This window comes from Oreochromis niloticus, linkage group LG3, assembly GCF_001858045.2.
Source record: "Oreochromis niloticus isolate F11D_XX linkage group LG3, O_niloticus_UMD_NMBU, whole genome shotgun sequence".
In the NCBI taxonomy this organism is placed as follows: Eukaryota; Metazoa; Chordata; class Actinopteri; order Cichliformes; family Cichlidae; genus Oreochromis; species Oreochromis niloticus.
In genome coordinates this window covers 54,927,357-54,947,957 of record NC_031967.2, presented here as the reverse complement: position 1 = coordinate 54,947,957, position 20,601 = coordinate 54,927,357, and the positions used below count along the sequence as shown (strand labels likewise).

Sequence of the window (20,601 nt, the reverse complement as noted above, 5' to 3'; positions counted from 1 at the left end):
CAGTGCAATGAAAAATTATTTGCCCCCTTCCTGATTTGTTTTTTTTTCTTTTTTTTTCTATTTTTTGAAAATGGCCCGTGGATCAACAGAGTCCCAAAAGCTTAGCCAACTTCACTTTTTCAGACAGGATGTATCTAATGGATTTCTTGATTCAACAGGTCTGGTGTAGTACAGCGGTCCCCAACCCCAAGGCCATGGACTGGAGTAGTTTGGTACCATGAGAGTTGAAGCTCGGGTGTGAAATTTATAGTTTTAAGGATTTTTTATTGGTTTTCATCATTTTTATCGTTAACTCAGTTTCCCTGAATAAATCTTCTTTTTTTCGTACTCCTACTGATTTTATTTTGTTGTATTTATCTATGACACCTTAAAGGCCAATCCGTGAAAATACTGTCAGACATAAACCGGTCCTTGGTGCAAAAATGGTTGGATACTGCAAGTGTAGTAGATTCAGAGAAACCCACAGACCCGACATTCATGATATGAATGCAACTGAGTCGGTGTAATTGAAGAATTAAGTGAAAGGGGCGTGTTCAAAATATAGCAGTGTGGAGTCCAATCAGTGAGGTCATTCATTATGTGAAGACACAGGTGGCCATGTGGTGGTATTTAAGGTGGTATTTTAGGATGAAGCACATATTGTCCATGCAATTCTCTCTGAAAACCTGAGAAAGACGGGTTGTGCCAGACATTGTTCTGAAGAACAAGCGTGCTTTAATCAGAGTGTTGATTGGAGAGGGGAAAACATGTAAAGAAATGCAGAAAATGATAGGCTGCTCAGCTCAAATGATCACCAATGCTATATAATGGAAAGCCAAACCAGAGAGATGTGGAAGAAAATGGAAGACTACCATTCGAATGGATCGAACAATAGCCAGAATGGTAAAGACTCAGCCAATGATCAAGAGCAGAAAACAAACAGGGCAGGAAAGAAATGTTCAGACTAAATGACAGTTTTATTTGTTGAATTCTTCACCATTATAAGTAAGAATAATAGTTAGCAGAAAGAAAACAGCATAGGCTGCTATGTTACACCATACTAATCCAAAGCTGCATTGCCTATTTGATTCCTTTAACTTCGCTGTTCGTTTAGTTTCTCTTTCAGACCCAAACATCATCACAGCCGAGTCTGGACAGAACGTCACTCTGCCCTGTCGAGCTTCAAACAACAACTTCATAATTCTTGAGTGGAGCAGAGCTGATCTGGGGACACAGCATGTTGTTGTGTACCGGGATGGGCAGTTTAGTCCAGAAAACCAGCATCAATCTTTTAAGAACCGGGTGGATCTGCAGGACAGACAGATGAAGGATGGAGACGTGTCTCTGATTCTGAAGAATGTGACAACTGCTGATAATGGAACATATGAGTGTCGAGTCTTAATGGGAGAAATACACTCGTGGGAGCTCAACATCATCTACCTGAGTGTTGTTGATCCTCCAGGTGAGTGAGTAGAGTTGAGTGTGTGTGTGATCAGAGGTGAAGCTGCTTCCTGGTTGTTGATGTTTGTTTCTAAAGATGTTGTTGATGAGACTTTGTAGAAAGCAGCTGGTCTGAGTGATGTGATCAGAGTGCAGTAGATAATGTCTGACAGCAGTTTGAAGAGGAAATGGATTCTGTTCTGTTCTTCACTCATCACCTACCTGACAAACCCAATATCACAGCAAAGCATTTAATAGACATGTTGCTCCACTGGGTCCATTTCACACTTTGCATAAAACTGACACGGATGCAGGAGCTGTAGTACCGGAAGGGGAGACAATATATTTAAAGCCAATAAGTCGCTAGTGACAGAGGAAGATATGAAGTACATTCTAGGCTTCTTCTTTGCCACAAATGATGAAGGTAGGCAACTAATTTATAAACACAGGTAAATGTTTTAATAATGTCTGTTTCTGTTTTCATGTCGGCTTGAAATAATATGTCTCCCTCTGCTGGTTCTGCATCCATGTACATTTCACACTTTGGAGAGGCAAAGGCATGAGATGGACATGGTGGGTCAGTGTGTCTGTTACACGCTGTGCAGGGATGCTGGGAAGACCTGACAGCTGACACCTCACACCTGTTTCTCACATGCAGGTCAGACAGGAGGAGACACAGAGGATGGAGGGAAGAAGGATGGAGGGAAGAAGGATGGGTCTGTTGGACTGATAGCTGGTCTGTCTGTTTGTGCCGTGCTTCTTGTTGTTGTTGTTGGTTTTTTGATCTACAGAAAATGTAAACAACAGAATGATGGTTCATACCAGCTTCCAGTTGAACTGCAGAAGGTTTGAAATGTGAGTCTCTGCTGTTTTCACTTCTCAGTTTTGTCATTCAGCGCTGCAGGATTATCTGAATGGCGTTATTATAAAATTCGCCCAGAATAATTTTTTTTCTTTCTTGAAGGACCAAATAAATGTGGAAACATCACAGTGAAGATGACAGTATTGTGATACTTGTGTATACTGATGAAGTCATGAACAGATTCTGAGTATTGTGATTACGTATCCTGTACATTACAGTATCACAAACAGAGAATGTGTTTGTTTTATCTTCTGGTTCAGCTGCTCTTTGTAAGATCAAACTTGTTTAAACCACACAAACTGACCCTCATGTTGCAGTATAATTACATGGGCCGAACCAAGTGACGAGATAAACACAGTATATTACAGCCTGAGTCTGAGTGTACACAAAGTTCCATCAGTTATACTTGAGTTTAAGACCCTTTGATTTCTGGCAGATAAAAGATCTCCAAGGGAATCACCTCAGACACTGAAGACTGAAGAGTGTTATAACACTTTCATTTATCAGCAAGTCAGTGGTCTTTAATGTGGTCTTTGTGGAATTTAATGTGTGCACTCTGAATTTGAAAGTTGTTGTAACAACTTGAACTGCTTTGAATGTAAGGAAACGTTAAACAGCTGAATTAGAGAAGTGAATGTTTGGACTGAAATACTGGAAATAATTGGAAGTCAGAAGTGATCAAATAATGTAAATGTTCATGCTGAACTTATCTGTGCAGTTTGCTGTTCAATAAAAATGTGGCAGGTGAGGGCTATAAAATATTTCCTGCTTTATTATTATTTTATTCTGTAATACAAAAGAAAAAGATCACCAACTAGAGCACTGCTGGACTCCACACATTTTGCCCTTTGTCTGTTACAATGCATATTCATTTGTTTAAATGGACAGAAATCATATTTAAAGACTGCTGCCATCTACTGCTAATACTTGGTGCTTACAAGTGTTTGGTAAATGTCCTGTAATTGTATACCGCTTTACACATCCAGTCATCCACCCATAGTCGGTGATAGCAAGCTACATTGTAGCCACAGCCACCCCGTGGGCGCACTGACAGAGGCGAGGCTGCCGGACACTGGCGCCACCGGGCCCTCTGACCACTACCAGTAGGCAACGGGTGAAGTGTCTTGCCCAAGGACACAACGACCGAGATGCATGCACGAATAACAAAAAAATGTTTTCATTTCTCCTTTAAAAGAATCGCCATGCTTGGATGGATAAACAGTTGAATCAAAGTGAACTGAACACTGTGCTGTAAAACAAAATGGAACAAGTTAATCATCTACCAGCAGATCTCTCTCACCTGCACGCTGCTTTGTGCTTGTTGCAGCCATCTTTATACTGAAACACTGAAAGGTCAAGGAAAGCAGAGGTGTTAAAGGTCCTTTAGCAGTCCCTGGAGGTGGATGGAAGTCCTGCATCTTCACAGCTACTAATTTAAAAACATTTTCATTTATGTGATAGTATTTTTATTGTCTTGTAATTTAAAAAAAATAATAATAACGTGGTGTAGTATTTGGATTTAGTATTAGTAATATATGCATATAACAATGTAAACCAACCACCATTCTTTTAAATCAAATTTCAATGCAGATGTGAGAAATTTGATGATTTATTCTTCTTTTACTGGGTCAGAGCCAATGTTCCCTCTAATTTTTCATGTGTCTGAGCGAACACACAAACTCCCTGAGCGATCCTTTGGACCACTGTGAGCGACATCAGACGTGTGCACTGTGGTCACGCCAGCATCTAATCCATCCAAGTTACATGGTTTATTAAAATAATCAAATTACAGCATTTACATTTATGTTAGACTACTTTTAATTAACTGCTTTAGCCCACTTACAATGAAAATGTAAAAAAATCTAGCCATTGACCTGTGTAGTATGTTAACACTATTAGAAGTAAAAATAACTTGAACTCCAATTTCAAAAAACAGCTTTCTTTCTGTCTTTTTTTTTTTTTTAAATAAAGCTGTGACTTGTATTATGAGTCTGTGGTCTGGGAGAGAGTCCTGTAACTCTGTCTGCAAAATACAGCACATAATGACCAATGCTGTGCAATTAATTATATAGTTACTTCTTCAAAAAAGTAACTCAGTTTAGCAAACAACAAAGTTTTTTGCAGCTATTTTTTTTAAATGCAGCCAAGGCGTTTTTTTAAATAAACATTTCAAACTATTTACAGAACAATCAGCTGTTCTGCATTAAATCTGATGTCACACAAATTATTTGTGCCACTCCAAAAAATAATTTCTGTCCACTATGAGATAAAGGAGAACAACAGCCTGATACCTGCAGGCCTGACAACAGGAGATGTATCACTCCTGTAACACCTGTAACATTCAGCAGTCGCCTCATTGTTCTGACACACACAACAAAACTGTTGACTACACTACACACTAACTACACACTAACTACACACTAACTACACAAGATTTGCGCTAAACGTCGCAAATTTCTCACCTCTCAAAACACCGCCGTCACTCCTAAAACTTCCCCCCGTTTCTTAACAACTAGATGCCACGTTGCCATATCATTTTTTGATTGGTCGACATGGTACTTTTTGGACGAATAGGAAAGGGGGAGCGGGGGGTTTTGTTTTTGCTCACAGGCGGAGAGCGCTTTCGAGCCTTTTTTCTTATAAAATGCCTCTGTGAAGGTTCTCAGTCATCCAGGTCATCGTAGTCTAAGGAGCTTGGAAAGAAAAGCGTCTGGACTTCTTTAAGTTGCTTGAAGACGTTTCACCTCTCATCCGAGAAGCTTCTTCAGTTCTAAGGTCAAATGGTGGCGAGTCCCAGATTTAAACCCAGTGGGAGTATCCCCCCAAAGAGGGACAAAGGACCCCCTGATGATCCTCTAATCACATGCGCCAAGGTGTGAAAGTGGGCGTGGGTCAGAATCAGCCAGGGTTTCGGGTGAGCTCATTGTGAAACCTGGCCCCACCCTATCATGTGATTTCCTGAGGTCAGATGGCCCAGGATGTGAGTGGGTGTTAAGGCGTCTGGGGAGGGAACTCAAAACTGGATTATAGATGGCAGACAGTTGGTGTCGTAAACCACCGCCTCTGTTCAAAGATGGTCGCTCACAGTGGACATAGATGGCCTCTTTTACTCCTCTTTCAAACCATCTGTCCTCTCTGTCCAAAATGTGAACATTGGCATCCTCGAAAGAGTGACCTTTATCCTTAAGATGCAGATGAACTGCTGAGTCTTGTCCCGTGGAGGTGGCTCTTCTATGTTGTGCCATGCGCTTGTGAAGTGGCTGTTTGGTCTCTCCAATGTAGAGGTCTGGGCATTCCTCGCTGCACTGTACAGCATACACCACGTTGTTCAGTCTGTGTTTTGGAGTTTTGTCTTTCGGGTGAACCAGTTTGTGTCTGAGTGTGTTGCTGGGTCTGAAGTACACTGGGATGTCGTGCTTGGAGAAAACTCTCCTGAGTTTCTCTGATACACCGGCTACATAGGGGATGACAACGTTGTTGCGTCTGTCTTTCTTATCCTCCCTCGCTGGTGTCTGATCTTCTTTTCTGTGCCTCTTTGCTGACTTTATGAACGCCCAGTTAGGATAACCACATGTTTTGAGTGCTTTCTTTACATGTGTGTGTTCCTTCTTTTTCCCTCAGGCTTAGAGGGAACAAGTTCTGCCCGGTGGTGTAGGGTCCTAATTACTCCAAGTTTGTGTTCCAGAGGGTGATGGGAGTCAAAGAGGAGGTACTGGTCCGTGTGTGTGGGCTTCCGGTAAACTTCAATGTTGAGGTTGCCGTTTTCTTCAATGTGCACGGCGCAGTCCAGGAAAGGCAAACAGTTATCCTTTGTGTCTTCCCTGGTGAACTTGATGTTTTTATCCACGGCGTTAATGTGCGGAGTGACCCAGAAGCTTCTCGGATGACAGGTGAAACGTCTTCAAGCAACTTAAAGAAGTCCAGACGCTTTTCTTTCCAAGCTCCTTAGACTTATAAAATGCCGTTTTTACCGTTTCTTGCCGCAGTAAATATAAACAACGATAGTATTCAGGAAGAAAACCAAACATTGCATTTTTTTTAATCATAACTCTGGTTTTACGTGGCCTATCAACACAATTTAAAAACTGGTATAAAGTCCACACTTTTCCCGTCAGTTGTTCGTCTGTCCTGCTCACATCTCCAATGGTTGTACACGTTGTCATTAACGTGGCTTCACTGCACATCAGCCACGTCGCTTTGCTAGCTAAAACACCGGTGTTGGCACATAAGGACGCTGTCATAGCCTGTCAACAACGTTGATTGGCTGCGTATATACGAATGTGAATCGCATTATTGGCTGGACTATGGGATAAGGTGGCATCGTTCTAATCCCATACGGGAGCAGCCAGACACTAACACTGCAAAACAGAATTGTTAGAAAGTATTAATTTTAATTTCAATTCAGGTTAGATTTTTTTTGTGCACAGAGACCGTGCCAGCAGTGCGCAATTGCGCACGTGCGCAGCTTAGAGGGAACATTGGTCAGAGCTTCTTTTTTTTCTGTGATTTGTTGTTTTACTGTCATTATTATCATAAAAATAGTAACAAGCTAGAAAACTTTACTAAGCAACAGTGTTGGACTATATCTATGTGAAATAAGTGTGTCTCAAAGCAGGGGTGGAGCCAGACATTTTATACACCTGGGGCTTAGCCCTAAAGGGTAGACACAGTATCAAGACACGGTGACTACACTCCAATTCAATCAGACCCAGAACTGATCTGGAATTAAATCAGAACTACTTTAGGACTTAATCAAGACAGAACCAGAACCAAAACACTGAAAATCATCATAGACCTGCACTACACCTATTTTTTAATTCTACTAAAGTACACTATTTAGATTCAGAAAAGTTTATATAATTATTTAGCCTTGTTGCGCAAACAAGCCTGCATAACTTAATAAATATAGAATTTGAAATGTATCTAAAAAGATACACAAGGTACTAGATACATGTTCTGATGAGTTTTGGCAAACAATCGTGTGACTAACATGTGTGTCTCACCTGCTCTCTCTCCCTCTCTGTTCCTCTCTCTCCCTCTTTGTGCTGACAATCAAGCCAAACACCAACATCATCAAATATACAGTGGAAATCAGGTATTTACACACTCTTCAGATAAAAACACAAACACTTTTAATTGTGTAACATCAAATCAGACTAAATGTTTTTTTTTTCTTTTGATTGATAACTATCTGTAAACTATCTGTATTTCTTAATTGTAAATGGCACCAAATTGTATTCAAAATTGAGCCACACTTATGGAGCTCCACAATTCTTTTCCTGGGGTTTTGGTTGATATCTCTTGATTTTCCCATATCAAAGAAAAAGGCTCTTTTTTCCATCCACAGGTGTGCTACCAATAGGGCTGCCACAAACAATTATTTTGATAGTCGACTAGTCACCGATTATTTTTGCGATTAGACGTAAAACGTACAGCTTGTTGCACCAGCAGCATCTGCTCTTATATAACTATCATAAGCTTACAGCTTATAGTGTTTAAGGTATGTGCTAACTAAAAATAAAGACAAGATGATAGTTTAGTGAACCTTTAAAGAAATTTGCAGATTGTCTTGGTGGAGTTTAATAAACTCAGCCGTCTGCTCCTTGCTATCTAAAATATAACAGGACACCGGAGTATATTCTTGAGCATCTCACACTTCTGATAATCAGTTTTCTGTTTGACATTTATTCAGCTGTGTATAAACTATAACTTTAATCTCAGCCAAACCAATTTACTCAAGAACAAATAAAACACTGAAAAAAGCCAAAGAGTAACATTTTTAAGTTATCTAAATGACTTATATATCATGTCAAACCTGAGTAGTGAAAGACTGTGGGGGATTTGAAAACGATGTTCCGGCGGTAGTTCGCTGTTTTCACCAGCTCTAGTGAGCCAGCTAGTGCCAGCTGGTGCGTAACAGACATCTCCAAAAACATCGGAGCACTTTTGCTAATATGCGATGTCTTTGTAAATTGAGCAGATATTTGAAGTTTGCACAGCTACATTCTCGCCTGAAAACGTTGTTTTGTGACCCAGAAAGAGTAATAGAAGTAATATTAAAACTAAGTAGCTGCCGACGTTGTTGAAAACTGGAATTGGCTGAGCCACGCTATGAATTTCGAGACAGGTTGGGTCATGAAGAATACACCTGACCCATCCTTCAAATCTGGGGAAATTAAGGACGCATTTGTCGGCCGCATTTGGAAACATCTTCGAGTTTGGACAGCCTTTGTCACGTCGCTGTAAAATTATCGGCCTACAAATGCGGCCCCTGAATTTGGACACTAACCGACAACAGCTACGATACCGGAGACTGCTTCATCTTCTTCGGCATTTAACGGCAGCTGGGATCCTTGTAGATGCAGTGCTGTCATCTTCTGTTTCAGTCTGTTATTACACTCTTAAATCCTACTTATTCCTGCGTCTTTCAGGATCTTACAAAGCTTCAAACGACGCGTCGACTATTGAATTAGTCATCGACGTTTTTAATGTCGACGTAATCATGACTAGTCGACGAATCGTGGCAGCCCTAGCCACCAATTTACTCAAATTAACTTTACTAACCAGAAGCTTCTTAAGCTCAGAACGGAATCGTCTGGAATTTTCTTATTAATTAAAGACATAATAAACTTAGTGTATATGTACTCCTAAATTTGATTAAAGTGATAAAAAATAGACTGCTCTCTCTCTCTTTGTTCTGACATTTAAGATAAGATAAGATAAGATAAGATGGCCTTTATTAGTCCCACAGGTGGGAAATTTGTTTTGTTACAGCAAAAGTGCAAAGTTATGTAGCAGAAATTAGAAAACACTGGAATGCAATAAAATACAATAAAATAAAATAAAATACTATATACAATAGAATAAAATAGAATAGAATAATATATACAATAGAATAAAATAGAAATACAAATACTATATACAACTGAGTAGGAAAATACAAAAACAACTTCGTCAGAAGAAGAATTGCACGTATAGCAGTCTTATTGCACATGTGTGGGTTTGTGTGTTTGATCAGCTGCAAAAGTCTTTGTTGTGGAGTCTGACAGCAGTGGGGAGGAAAGACCTGCGAAATCTCTCCGTCCCACACCGTGGGTGCCGCAGTCTCCCACTGAAGGAGCTGCTCAGTGCTGTCACAGTCTCCTGCATGGGGTGGGAGATGTTGTCCAACAGGGATGACAGCTTAGCCACCATTCTCCTGTCACTCACCACCTCCACTGGGTCCAGAGGGCATCCTAGAACAGAGCTGGCCCTTCGGATCAGCCTGTTCAGTCTCTTCCTGTCCCCAGCAGAGATGCTGCCCCCCCAGCAGACCACACCATAAAAGATGGCTGAGGCCACCACAGAGTCATAGAAAGTCTTCAGGAGTGGGCCCTCCACTCCAAACGACCTGAGTCTCCGAAGCAGGTACAGCCTGCTCTGCCCTTTCCTGTAGAGGGCGTCTGAGTTATGAGTCCAGTCCAGTTTGTTGTTCAGATGAACACCAAGGTACCTGTAGCTGTCCACAGCCTCGATGTCCATACCTCGATGTCCATACATTTAACTACTTCAAAAGTTATTTCAATATTTATCTAAAACAAAAAAGTTTAAAAATTGATGTTCAACTTAACTCCTTTAAAAAAATAAAGTGTATGTAACTATCTGGTTTCAACTATGAATATAGTGCTGTGAATTGAAAATTCTCTTATTTTGCATAGAAATATACTGAACAACATACAAAGCACAATATATAAAATAACATTTACCTGAGTTTTTTTTTCTTTGAAAGAGCTCTCTAATGTCCATGTACATCAGTACATAACTGAAACCGATTTCGTGCTTTATTTAGCCGTGAAGGGTAACAACTGAAAATATGAAATAAACACACATGTGAGCTAAGACTCTATAAAAAACAGCATTGTTGTTGTTCAGCTTTTCATTTTGCCATTTGTTGATTCACTCGAAGAGCAAGTAACGTAATATGGGTCAAGTGTTCAGTTTGATATCAATCTTTTGTGATACACCCTCATATTTACATTATTTGTACAGTACGAATGATTTGCTTTGGTACCTGGTCAAGCTTAAGCTCTCCTCTGTCTGCCTGTCTGCACTTCTCCTACAGCAAACTTGCAGGCAGCACCTTCTCACCCCTCGCTCACATGTGTAAGGTGTGCTCAGTCGCTTAGTGCCTGAGCTCGGACCATACCAAAATTAGGGGGAATTTACGCACAGTGGTAAATTCCCACTGTGTGCGCTATTTGCTTTGAATATTGTGTCTAGTTTTTGGTTTATACAGTTGTCAGCCAGGCATCTACCTATGAAACAAATTACACTCCAAAAGACCCCGGGCTTCTGAAAAAACAACCCGGGCTTAAGCCCAGTAAGCCACGCCCTGCTCCGCCAATGTCTCAAAGGCACAAACCACTAGTTTGGACTCTTAGCATCCTTTATATGTTGACTTTCAGGTGTTTCCATCACAGTTAAGGTTTAATTTCTTCATTTAAACACATGTTATTTTTGTGGTGATTAAATCTTCACACTGTGAAACACTCACATGATTCCAAATAGAAGCTAAAACATTTAAATTCATTAATTTTCATACTGTCACATACAGAACATTAATTCATGGTTGAAACACAATTTTACTGATGAAAAAAAACCCTGATGAAATTAAGACAAATTACAGACAAAAGAAAGACGATAGAGAGAAACACTGAGAATAACACCTTGGTTTTGATGAATTTATGACTTTTCAGATATGATGTCTGATTAATAAATTAGTCCTTATTGATTATGTGGCAACAACACCTTATGTCTGATGAGGTGTGATGATTGTATATCCATCGCTACGTATAACTGCTCAGACAAGAAGCACAGAAAGCTCACAGTTCAGTTATTGAATGATTTGTTTTAATTTTTAGATTAACAGGAAGATGGTTTGAATTCTGATAAAACTGCTCTTTGTGTTTTCTGTAGCTCACGAAAGCATCCAAATACCACCCCCAATCAAAGCGAGGACAGCTGCAGCTCCTGCTGACGCACCGATTATCACTCCAACAGGTACACCTTGCTCATCTGCAGGTGAGAAACAGGTGTGAGGTGTCAGCTGTCAGGTAGGTGATGAGTGAAGAACAGAACAGAATCCATTTCCTCTTCAAACTGCTGTCAGACATTATCTACTGCACTCTGATCACATCACTCAGACCAGCTGCTTTCTACAAAGTCTCATCAACAACATCTTTAGAAACAAACATCAACAACCAGGAAGCAGCTTCACCTCTGATCACACACACACTCAACTCTACTCACTCACCTGGAGGATCAACAACACTCAGGGTGATGCTGCTGATGAGCTTCTCTTGGTTTATTCCTCTCTGAATGACACGACACTCGTACGTTCCAGCGTCATTAATCGTCACATCCTTCAGAATCAAAGACACGTCTCCATCCTTCATCTGTCTGTCCTGCAGATCCACCCGGTTCTTAAAAGATGGATGCTGGTATGATAGAAGAAGTTGCTGACCGTGGTACTTCAGGACATTTTCGTCTGTTATGTCAGATCTGCTCCATGTTACAGTGTCGATGGGCTTGTTGCTTTGAGCTCGACACAGCAGAGTGACAGTTTGACCAGATTCAGCTGTGATGCTTATCGAGTCTAAAAGAGCAAACAGCACAGAGCAGAGAGGTTAAAGAGTCCAACATACAATTAAAGACTTCACAGTGAGGAGCAAGTTTTGCAGCCCGCTGAGCTCTGCTGATCTGGAAATGCAGAAGTAAAGTACAATGTAAAGGTGGCACACTGCGACTACTATTAATTATTATTAATCTCACTATAGACTAAAATTATGAAGAGACACATGAAGAAATCATACTGCTGTATTTACAGTTTTTATAGGCAAATATTAAATGTACTTTTACATAAGGGGAGAATACAAGGAATAAAAACATTCACTGTTAAAAATCTATATGACTGCATGTTCAACCAGTCACGCAAATGTTAAAGATTCCTGATCAGTTCTAATTCAGCTTTAACTTCATCGGCCCTGAGATAAGAGAGATCACATCAGCTACTTATATTCACAGTTCCACTATGAATACAAAGAGAATTCCACAAGAAATTAATGGTGCATTTAAAGCAAATTCAGTCCCACCTGCAGCAACAAACAGGATGCAGACAGAGAGCAAAGTCCAGCAGAGAGACGCAGATGTCACAGCACACATTTCTGCTTATCTAGCCCACACACAGATTATTAGAAATGTCCAACAGATGATGGTATTAAAACTTGACTAGATTCAGGTTTTTTCTTTAACCTCAAAGTGTCAGCGTGTGAGAATCAGTGTGTCCATTTACAGCAGCTCATTGCCTTTTTCTCTTGAAGAAGGAGGAGTTGTGGGGCGACAACGATCCCATCAAAGGGTCCAACCCACTGGGCAGCTTTACAAAGTCTGGAAATTTCAGTAAATTCAAGAATTTCTCCGGTTTCTTAATAGAAGGGAATAAAATGGTGCCAGGGAGGTTAAAAATGGGAAAATATTAAGAATTAAATGCTACACATATAATGATTTTGTTGAAATTCCAGCTAGGATATAATATTTCCTATCAATAAATAACTTAATAGGGATTAAAAATGCTGGAAAGGAAAGCCATTTTACAAAGCACAACATCACAAAGGTTACAAAGGTAAATTCTGGATGCCTTCAATGAAAATAATAAAGGTGTTGCACGAAAAAACATAAAAAATAAAAAATAAAAAAACATAAACTTATTCTGGGGGATCAGGTTGATTGTTTTCAATGATTTTTCATTAAATGGCCCTTTAAATAACACACTACTTCTTTGGTTATTGTCCTGAGTGATTTTCTGCTTCTTTTCATTCTTCTTTCACCACGTTCATGTGATTTTTAGTTCTTTTCTGGATCCTATTAGGTCTCTTTGTCAATATATTTGAATAGATAAATTATATTATATGAATAAATTTGTACCTTTAATCTAAATCCTTTTGGTCCTTTCTTTCATTGATTTGTGTTTGATTTATGAATAAAAAGTGGAGCAGAGTCCAAGCAGACAGATGCAGGTCAGTCTCTGACCTCCAGCGACTGAGATAAACAGAGATCACTGACCAGCAACTGCTGCTTTAATAAACAACTTCATCCTCAGACAACCTTTCAAAGTTCACATTGGCTTCATGGATCATGAGGATAGTTTGTGTGTTGCAGAAAAACATCACTAACATGTGCATAGAAGTGCACCCACAAAAGAAGTGCATGTGCAAGACGCACTCTGGTTAGTGCTGTTCTTAATGATGTCTGTAATTAATATTAGTGTATACTTTATTAATTCTGCAGGAAATTAGTCCACTGCATGATTTAACCCATTCACTCAGTGAAGCAGTGAAGCAGTGGGCAGCCACCAAATCAACTAGTGTGTAGAGATGGTAACTTGCTCAGGGGTACCTCAGGGTAGCTGTTCAGTGGATTTGTTACCAAGTCTGAATCACTCTGAATTAAAGGGCTTGTGAGTTCTGCATGCTTGCCCACGTTTCTTGATAAAAGGAGATAAGTTTACTTAGAGATGGGCCATGAGGACAACAACAAAAGAGAAGTCTGAAGTACTTAAGCAAAAATAAATTGTATTGCAAAAGCCAAAAATCCATCTTTTAAATAATAGTTCTGTGAACATTTTATGTAAATGTGAGCCATTACTGGATGAAAATGTAATACAGAAATGCCAAATTATGTGTCTCACTGTGTGTGTGTGTGTGCGTGTGTGTGTGTGTGTGTGTGTGTGTGTGTGCGTGTCTTTGTTCACTTTTTGACATTTGAACATTCATTAATTCTGAAGGTGTTTTCATAGCTGTCAGCTTTTTGAATGTCTGTAGAGACCGACTATCATGAGAAAGATCGATGGGTCTGTTTGTGCCCCGGTCACCCAGAGGTACATTCCTTATGACAGCAGCGGCTATAAAATATGATAGCAGCTGCTGCCAAGGCTCCTCTACCTCAGACAAGGAAGAGCCTGCAGACTGAATGCAGTTCATGTCTCCTGTCTCTTCTTCTTCTCTATAAAACAACTCAGTAGTGTGAATTACTGATGCACAATGAATAAATGAGGATGTAAAATATGTTGTGTTTTAGTCTGATGATCTTGAATTTTTAAAATGCATTTTCACAGAGAGACAAATGTGAACTTTGCCACAGTTTAAATGGGACTTGCTGTTCCACATGTACAGGGAGTGCAGAATTATTAGGCAAATGAGTATTTTGTCCACATCATCCTCTTCATGCATGTTGTCTTACTCCAAGCTGTATAGGCTCGAAAGCCTACTACCAATTAAGCATATTAGGTGATGTGCATCTCTGTAATGAGAAGGGGTGTGGTCTAATGACATCAACACCCTATATCAGGTGTGCATAATTATTAGGCAACTTCCTTTCCTTTGACAAAATGGGTCAAAAGAAGGACTTGACAGGCTCAGAAAAGTCAAAAATAGTGAGATATCTTGCAGAGGGATGCAGCAGTCTTAAAATTGCAAAGCTTCTGAAGCGTGATCATCGAACAATCAAGCGTTTAATTCAAAATAGTCAACAGGGTCGCAAGAAGCGTGTGGAAAAACCAAGGCGCAAAATAACTGCCCATGAACTGAGAAAAGTCAAGCGTGCAGCTGCCAAGATGCCACTTGCCACCAGTTTGGCCATATTTCAGAGCTGCAACATCACTGGAGTGCCCAAAAGCACAAGGTGTGCAATACTCAGAGACATGGCCAAGGTAAGAAAGGCTGAAAGACGACCACCACTGAACAAGACACACAAGCTGAAACGTCAAGACTGGGCCAAGAAATATCTCAAGACTGATTTTTCTAAGGTTTTATGGACTGATGAAATGAGAGTGAGTCTTGATGGGCCAGATGGATGGGCCCGTGGCTGGATTGGTAAAGGGCAGAGAGCTCCAGTCCGACTCAGACGCCAGCAAGGTGGAGGTGGAGTACTGGTTTGGGCTGGTATCATCAAAGATGAGCTTGTGGGGCCTTTTCGGGTTGAGGATGGAGTCAAGCTCAACTCCCAGTACTACTGCCAGTTTCTGGAAGACACCTTCTTCAAGCAGTGGTACAGGAAGAAGTCTGCATCCTTCAAGAAAAACATGATTTTCATGCAGGACAATGCTCCATCACACGCGTCCAAGTACTCCACAGCGTGGCTGGCAAGAAAGGGTATAAAAGAAGAAAAACTAATGACATGGCCTCCTTGTTCACCTGATCTGAACCCCATTGAGAACCTGTGGTCCATCATCAAATGTGAGATTTACAAGGAGGGAAAACAGTACACCTCTCTGAACAGTGTCTGGGAGGCTGTGGTTGCTGCTGCACGCAATGTTGATGGTGAACAGATCAAAACACTGACAGAATCCATGGATGGCAGGCTTTTGAGTGTCCTTGCAAAGAAAGGTGGCTATATTGGTCGCTGATTTGTTTTTGTTTTGTTTTTGAATGTCAGAAATGTATATTTGTGAATGTGGAGATGTTATATTGGTTTCACTGGTAAAAATAAATAATTGAAATGGGTATATATTTGTTTTTTGTTAAGTTGCCTAATAATTATGCACAGTAATAGTCACCTGCACACACAGATATCCCCCTAAAATAGCTAAAACTAAACACAAACTAAAAACTACTTCCAAAAACATTCAGCTTTGATATTAATGAGTTTTTTGGGTTCATTGAGAACATGGTTGTTGTTCAGTAATAAGATTATTCCTCAAAAATACAACTTGCCTAATAATTCTGCACTCCCTGTATGACGATTTAGAGGTTAGCCTTCATGCAATGCACATACAAGCTATACAAAAATTTACCCTCATAATAATTAGAGGCCCCCTAAGCACATAGGCAATTTCTAAATGTAATATTTTTCAATCAATACCAATTTATAATACCTTGATACATTTGAAGCTTCAGAATTAAAAGACAAAACGTTTTGGTTCAGCACAAAATAAGTTATAACATATGAAAGGTTTCTTTTTTTACCCACTACTTGGATACTTTACCTTTTTGCTATATTATTCTCACTGTTATTATGATGGTCTGGAATCGGGTGACTTTGTTTATGTTTTTGATTATTTAAGGTTCTGTAATTTAGTGTTTGTATTGCTAGTTCCCTTCCTTTATCTCGTTTGGCTCTTGACAAAGGCGGTCACACTTTTCTCCCTCCCTTATCTTTCCTGCTTGGCTTCTCATGTTCTTCTCTAGTCTCGTCTACTTTTGTACTTTTGCCCTGGGAGAGTCTCATGGTCTGTTCTCTAAAACCTAAAAGAGGAATTATGGATTTGATCAACTGGTCCCTGAAAGCAATTGACACCCTATTCTCAACGAGAAGCCTGGGTTCGGATGAGCCCATGTGTCCTGGAGGGACGTTCCCTGCTGGATACACGAGGGACAGGTGGAGGAAATAAAGGGTCGTTTGTCTGGCGGGGCTGTCAATCGAGGACATTGAAGACATCTACCTTTTCAGAAGCATCATAACGGGGCTCATGCTGATCAGACCTGGCTTGGCCCTGGCTTATCGAAGATTAAAGAAAGCGGAATCGGCTGTTCAAAACCCCCACAAGGCTGCTCGCTATGATTGAAGCAATGGGGCGAGTCGTGACTTCTGGAAATGTACTCATTAAACGCAGCACGGATAAGATCTTGGAGAAGCTGAAGGCTATCGTGAGTACTCAGACTATGCTCTTTGAGCATAAATTGGATAACATCTTGGAGACGTTCACGGCTCTCCAACAGGAGATTAAGAGACGAATGACGGACATTTGGATCAACCATAAAACTGACATGCAGGTGTTCGCACTAAGCCACCATCATTTCATGCCGCTACCATATCGGCGCCAGCTGTGGCCTCAAGGCTGGAGCTGGACAACAAAAACTTCCCCCTGATAACACACTGTGTTTAGACTGTTTGTTCCTATCCTACGCACCCCATACGCACTGCATATGACAAATAAAAGGCTTGATTGATTGATAGAATAGAATAGAATAGAATTCAACTTTATTGTCATTGCACATGTCACAGGTACAGGGCAACGAAATGCAGTTTGCATCCATCCAGAAGTGCTTTAGCCGCGATATAGATATATTACAATATATATTAGCAATAATATAAATGTGTAAGTATATTACAGAAATGGGTCTTTTATGGTATGTTATAATGTACACGGTGTGAAGTATGTTATGAATATTCTATAACTATAAGTATGTACAGGCTGTAGTGAGTACAAGCTATGTACAGGCTATGAACAGGATATAAATATGAAATAAAAACTACACAGAAATCTGAGATATACAGTTATACAGAAATGTGAACTATGCAAGTTATAAACAGTTGTAGGATTGAAAAATTATCATATGTACAGAATGATATTCACACAGAACTATACAGTAGTGCAGTTAGGATAATTGTGATAGTGATAAAGTGCTAGTGGTTGTGGGTGTGTGTATGTTCAGTCCATGAGTTTAACGTGGGTCAGATGTCAGGAGGCAGAGTTCAGGAGTCTGACAGCTGTGGGGAAGAAGCTGTTCCGGTACCTGGTGGTCTTAGTCCGGAGGCTCCTGTAGCGCCTCCCAGAGGGCAGGAGGGTGAAGAGTCTATGTGATGGGTGACTGGGGTCTCTGATGATTTTCCCAGCCCTTTTCAGACACCGCTTCCTGTAGATGTCCTTTATGGCAGGAAGTGGTGCTCCGGCGATGCGCTGGGCAGTTTTCACGACCCTCTGCAACGCCTTCCGGTCCGAGGCGGAGCAGTTCCCGTACCAGACTGTTATACAGTTGGTCAGGATGCTCTCGATGGTGCAGCGGTAGAAGTTCACCAGGATGTCTGAGGACAGGTGGTTCTTCCTCAGAGTCCTCAAGAAGAAGAGGCGCTGGTGAGCCTTCTTGACCAGCTTGGAGCAGTTGGTTGTCCAGGTGAGATCCTCGGAGATGTGGACTCCCAGGAACTTGAAGCTGCTCACACGCTCCACAGCCGTCCCCTTAATGTGGATGGGTGGATGTGGGTCAGCATTCCTCCTGTAGTCCACGATGAGCTCCTTGGTCTTCTCGGTGTTAAGCAGCAGGTTGTTTGTGTCGCACCACTCAGCCAGACGATCCACCTCCTCCCTGTAGGCGGTCTCATCGTTGTCGCTGATGAGGCCAATCACCGTGGTGTCATCTGCAAACTTAATGATGGTGTTGGAACCATCAGCAGGTCTGCAGTCGTGGGTGAAGAGGGAGTAGAGGAAAGGGCTCATCACACAGCCTTGTGGTACACCGGTGTTCATTGTGATTGTTGATGAGCAGCGGTTATCCAGTCGGACATGCTGGGGGCGGTTGGTCAGGAAGTCCAGTAACCATTTGCAGATGAGGGAACTGATGCCCAGGTCTGTCAGTTTCCTGATGAGTTGTGAGGGGTGGATTGTGTTGAACGCTGAACTGAAGTCTATAAACAGCATTCTGGCGTAGGTGTTGTTGTTGTCCAGGTGTGAGAGGACAGAGTGCAGTGCGATGGAGACTGCATCCTCTGTGCTCCTGTTCTGGCGGTATGCAAATTGGTGGGGGTCCAGGGTGGGGGGGAGACAGGATTTGAAGTGTGCTAGGACCAGCTGCTCTAAGCACTTAGTGATGATGGGGGTGAGTGCTACTGGGCGGTAGTCATTGAGGCTAGATGGGTTGGAGTTTTTGGGTATCGGGACGATGGAGGTGGTTTTGAAGCAGGCCGGTACCACAGCGTGGGCCAAGGACAGGTTGAATATGTCTGTCAGGACTCCTGCAAGCTCCCCAGAACACGCTCTGAGAACACGCCCGGGGATGCCATCAGGACCTGCAGCCTTGTGGACATTGATCCTGCTCAGCACCGCTCCTACATCGGTGGGGGAGAGAGTCAGAGGTTGGTGGTCTGGCGTCGTGTCTGTTTTGGTTGTGGTTGTGGGGTTCCCTCGCTCAAAACAAGCATAAAAGTTGTTGAGCTCGTTGAGGAAGGAGACATCAGAGGATGCGGGGGAGGGTTTGGTGGTCCTGTAGTCTGTAATGGTCTGGAGTCCTTGCCACATGCGTCGGGGGTTGGAGTTGGAGAAGTGTTCTTCTACCTTCTTTTTGTAGTGGTGTTTGGCTTTTTTGATGCCCTTCTTTAGTACTTAGTCGATTCCTTAGTACTTCAGTTTTTTTCTAGCCCTTTGGTTTTGTCACGGTGCCTCCCTTGTGTTACATCTAGTGTTCCTGGTTTCTAAGTTGGTGTATTTCCTGTTTTACTGACAGTCCTGTGTCCTGCGTTAGTGTTTTCAGTTTTGCTCTCCATCCCATCTCGTCATGTCCGATGAGTCTCAGCTGTGTACCCCTCCTGTTTCCATTTTCCTAATTACCCTCTGTGTGTAGATATTGTGTGTTTCCTTTTGTTCCTCATTGTCTGCATTTCCCCTGCTGTTGTTTCCTCTTTGTTTCCAGGTTTCATGTTTCTTGTATAGTTTTTCCAGTTTAGGTTTTTCTTTATTTCAGTGCCCCATTTCCTTTTGTTTTTGTAATGTTTTGTGCAGCAAAGAATAAAGGCTTGCTTTTTATTAATACCCACCTCATCTCCATGTGTTTGTATTTTGGTCTGCATTCACCTCACTCCAAGCCATCTGCTTTGGCAGATGTGACAGTTATAATATTAACGTTCAAATATAGTCTTAATCTAAGACTCTACAAATATTGAACTGGTGGATCACTCTTACTGCTAGCTGGTGTACCCCTAGTGCTGGTCCAGAGAACTGTGTTTAAAAGTAGTGACAAATCACTCCTTGGAAAATAAGGGACTATTTGAAAGAAAGCATGTGCATGAAATAAAACTGATTTTTAACTCTAGACAGATGTTAACAGGTTAACAAAGCTCTATTCAAACCTCAAATGATGCTGCTCAGCCTGTCTGAGAAACTGTATGTCAGGGTGAAGAGCAGAAAGGAACAAATGTTCTGATGCCATTTAATGTAGATGATGAGGTTATTTATTCAGCTCTGACATGCAGACAGATGGAGATAGGAGGTATTGATTAAACTACAAAGCTTGTAATCATGTTCCCTGTTGTTTGAACTGTGCATGTTTGTGTTCAGACTTTAAACCAGAGCCAGACATCATCTACTCTTCACTGAAGTAGTCCACCAGTCCAACCACTGACGCTCCCTACTGGTCTCCCCAGCACTTCAGACCAGAGTACATCCACATGTCCCAAAGATTTTTTTGTCTCAAAAAACAATCTTCTTTTTTAAATGGAATTTTTAAAAGTCTGTGTAGATTCTCAGTTATGCCGGTCATGGTAGTCTAAGGAGCTTGAAAACAGACGGCAAC

General features: G+C 41.2%; 2 protein-coding genes across 3 annotated transcripts; one reads left to right on the top strand and one right to left on the bottom strand.

Annotated features, from left to right (window-relative positions):
- Window positions 1-620: 620 nt before the first annotated feature.
- Window positions 621-3,216, top strand: LOC102076031 (cell surface A33 antigen). 2 transcript variants are annotated; one of them, XM_019354490.2, is made up of 4 exons: window positions 621-882; window positions 1,094-1,441; window positions 2,078-2,274; window positions 2,384-3,216. In XM_019354490.2, exons 1-3 carry the CDS (start codon window positions 807-809, stop codon window positions 2,269-2,271), a joined length of 618 nt encoding a protein of 205 aa, XP_019210035.1. In that variant the 5' UTR covers window positions 621-806; the 3' UTR covers window positions 2,272-2,274; window positions 2,384-3,216. The 2 variants fall into 2 exon arrangements, with proteins under 2 accessions (XP_019210035.1, XP_019210034.1); XM_019354489.2 differs by having other exon boundaries at window positions 2,078-3,216.
- Window positions 3,217-11,113: 7,897 nt separating this feature from the next.
- Window positions 11,114-12,628, bottom strand: LOC109199141 (programmed cell death 1 ligand 1). The gene is made up of 3 exons (XM_019354468.2): window positions 12,412-12,628; window positions 11,574-11,915; window positions 11,114-11,335 (listed from the first exon to the last, which is right to left on the bottom strand). The coding sequence occupies exons 1-3, from the start codon at window positions 12,479-12,481 to the stop codon at window positions 11,238-11,240; spliced, it is 510 nt and encodes a 169-aa protein (XP_019210013.1). The 5' UTR covers window positions 12,482-12,628; the 3' UTR covers window positions 11,114-11,237.
- Between the last annotated feature and the right edge of the window lie 7,973 nt (window positions 12,629-20,601).

Coding starts and splice junctions, on each gene's coding strand:
- LOC109199141 (XM_019354468.2), bottom strand. CDS start 12,481: ATGTGTGCTGTGACATCTGCGTCTCTCTGCTGGACTTTGCTCTCTGTC. Junction 11,916..12,411: donor CATCCTGTTTGTTGCTGCAG/GTGGGACTGAAT, acceptor TTGCTCTTTTAG/ACTCGATAAGCATCACAGCT. Junction 11,336..11,573: donor GAGTGTTGTTGATCCTCCAG/GTGAGTGAGTAG, acceptor TCTCACCTGCAG/ATGAGCAAGGTGTACCTGTT.
- LOC102076031 (XM_019354490.2), top strand. CDS start 807: ATGGAAAGCCAAACCAGAGAGATGTGGAAGAAAATGGAAGACTACCAT. Junction 883..1,093: donor ATCGAACAATAGCCAGAATG/GTAAAGACTCAG, acceptor CTGTTCGTTTAG/TTTCTCTTTCAGACCCAAAC. Junction 1,442..2,077: donor GAGTGTTGTTGATCCTCCAG/GTGAGTGAGTAG, acceptor TCTCACATGCAG/GTCAGACAGGAGGAGACACA.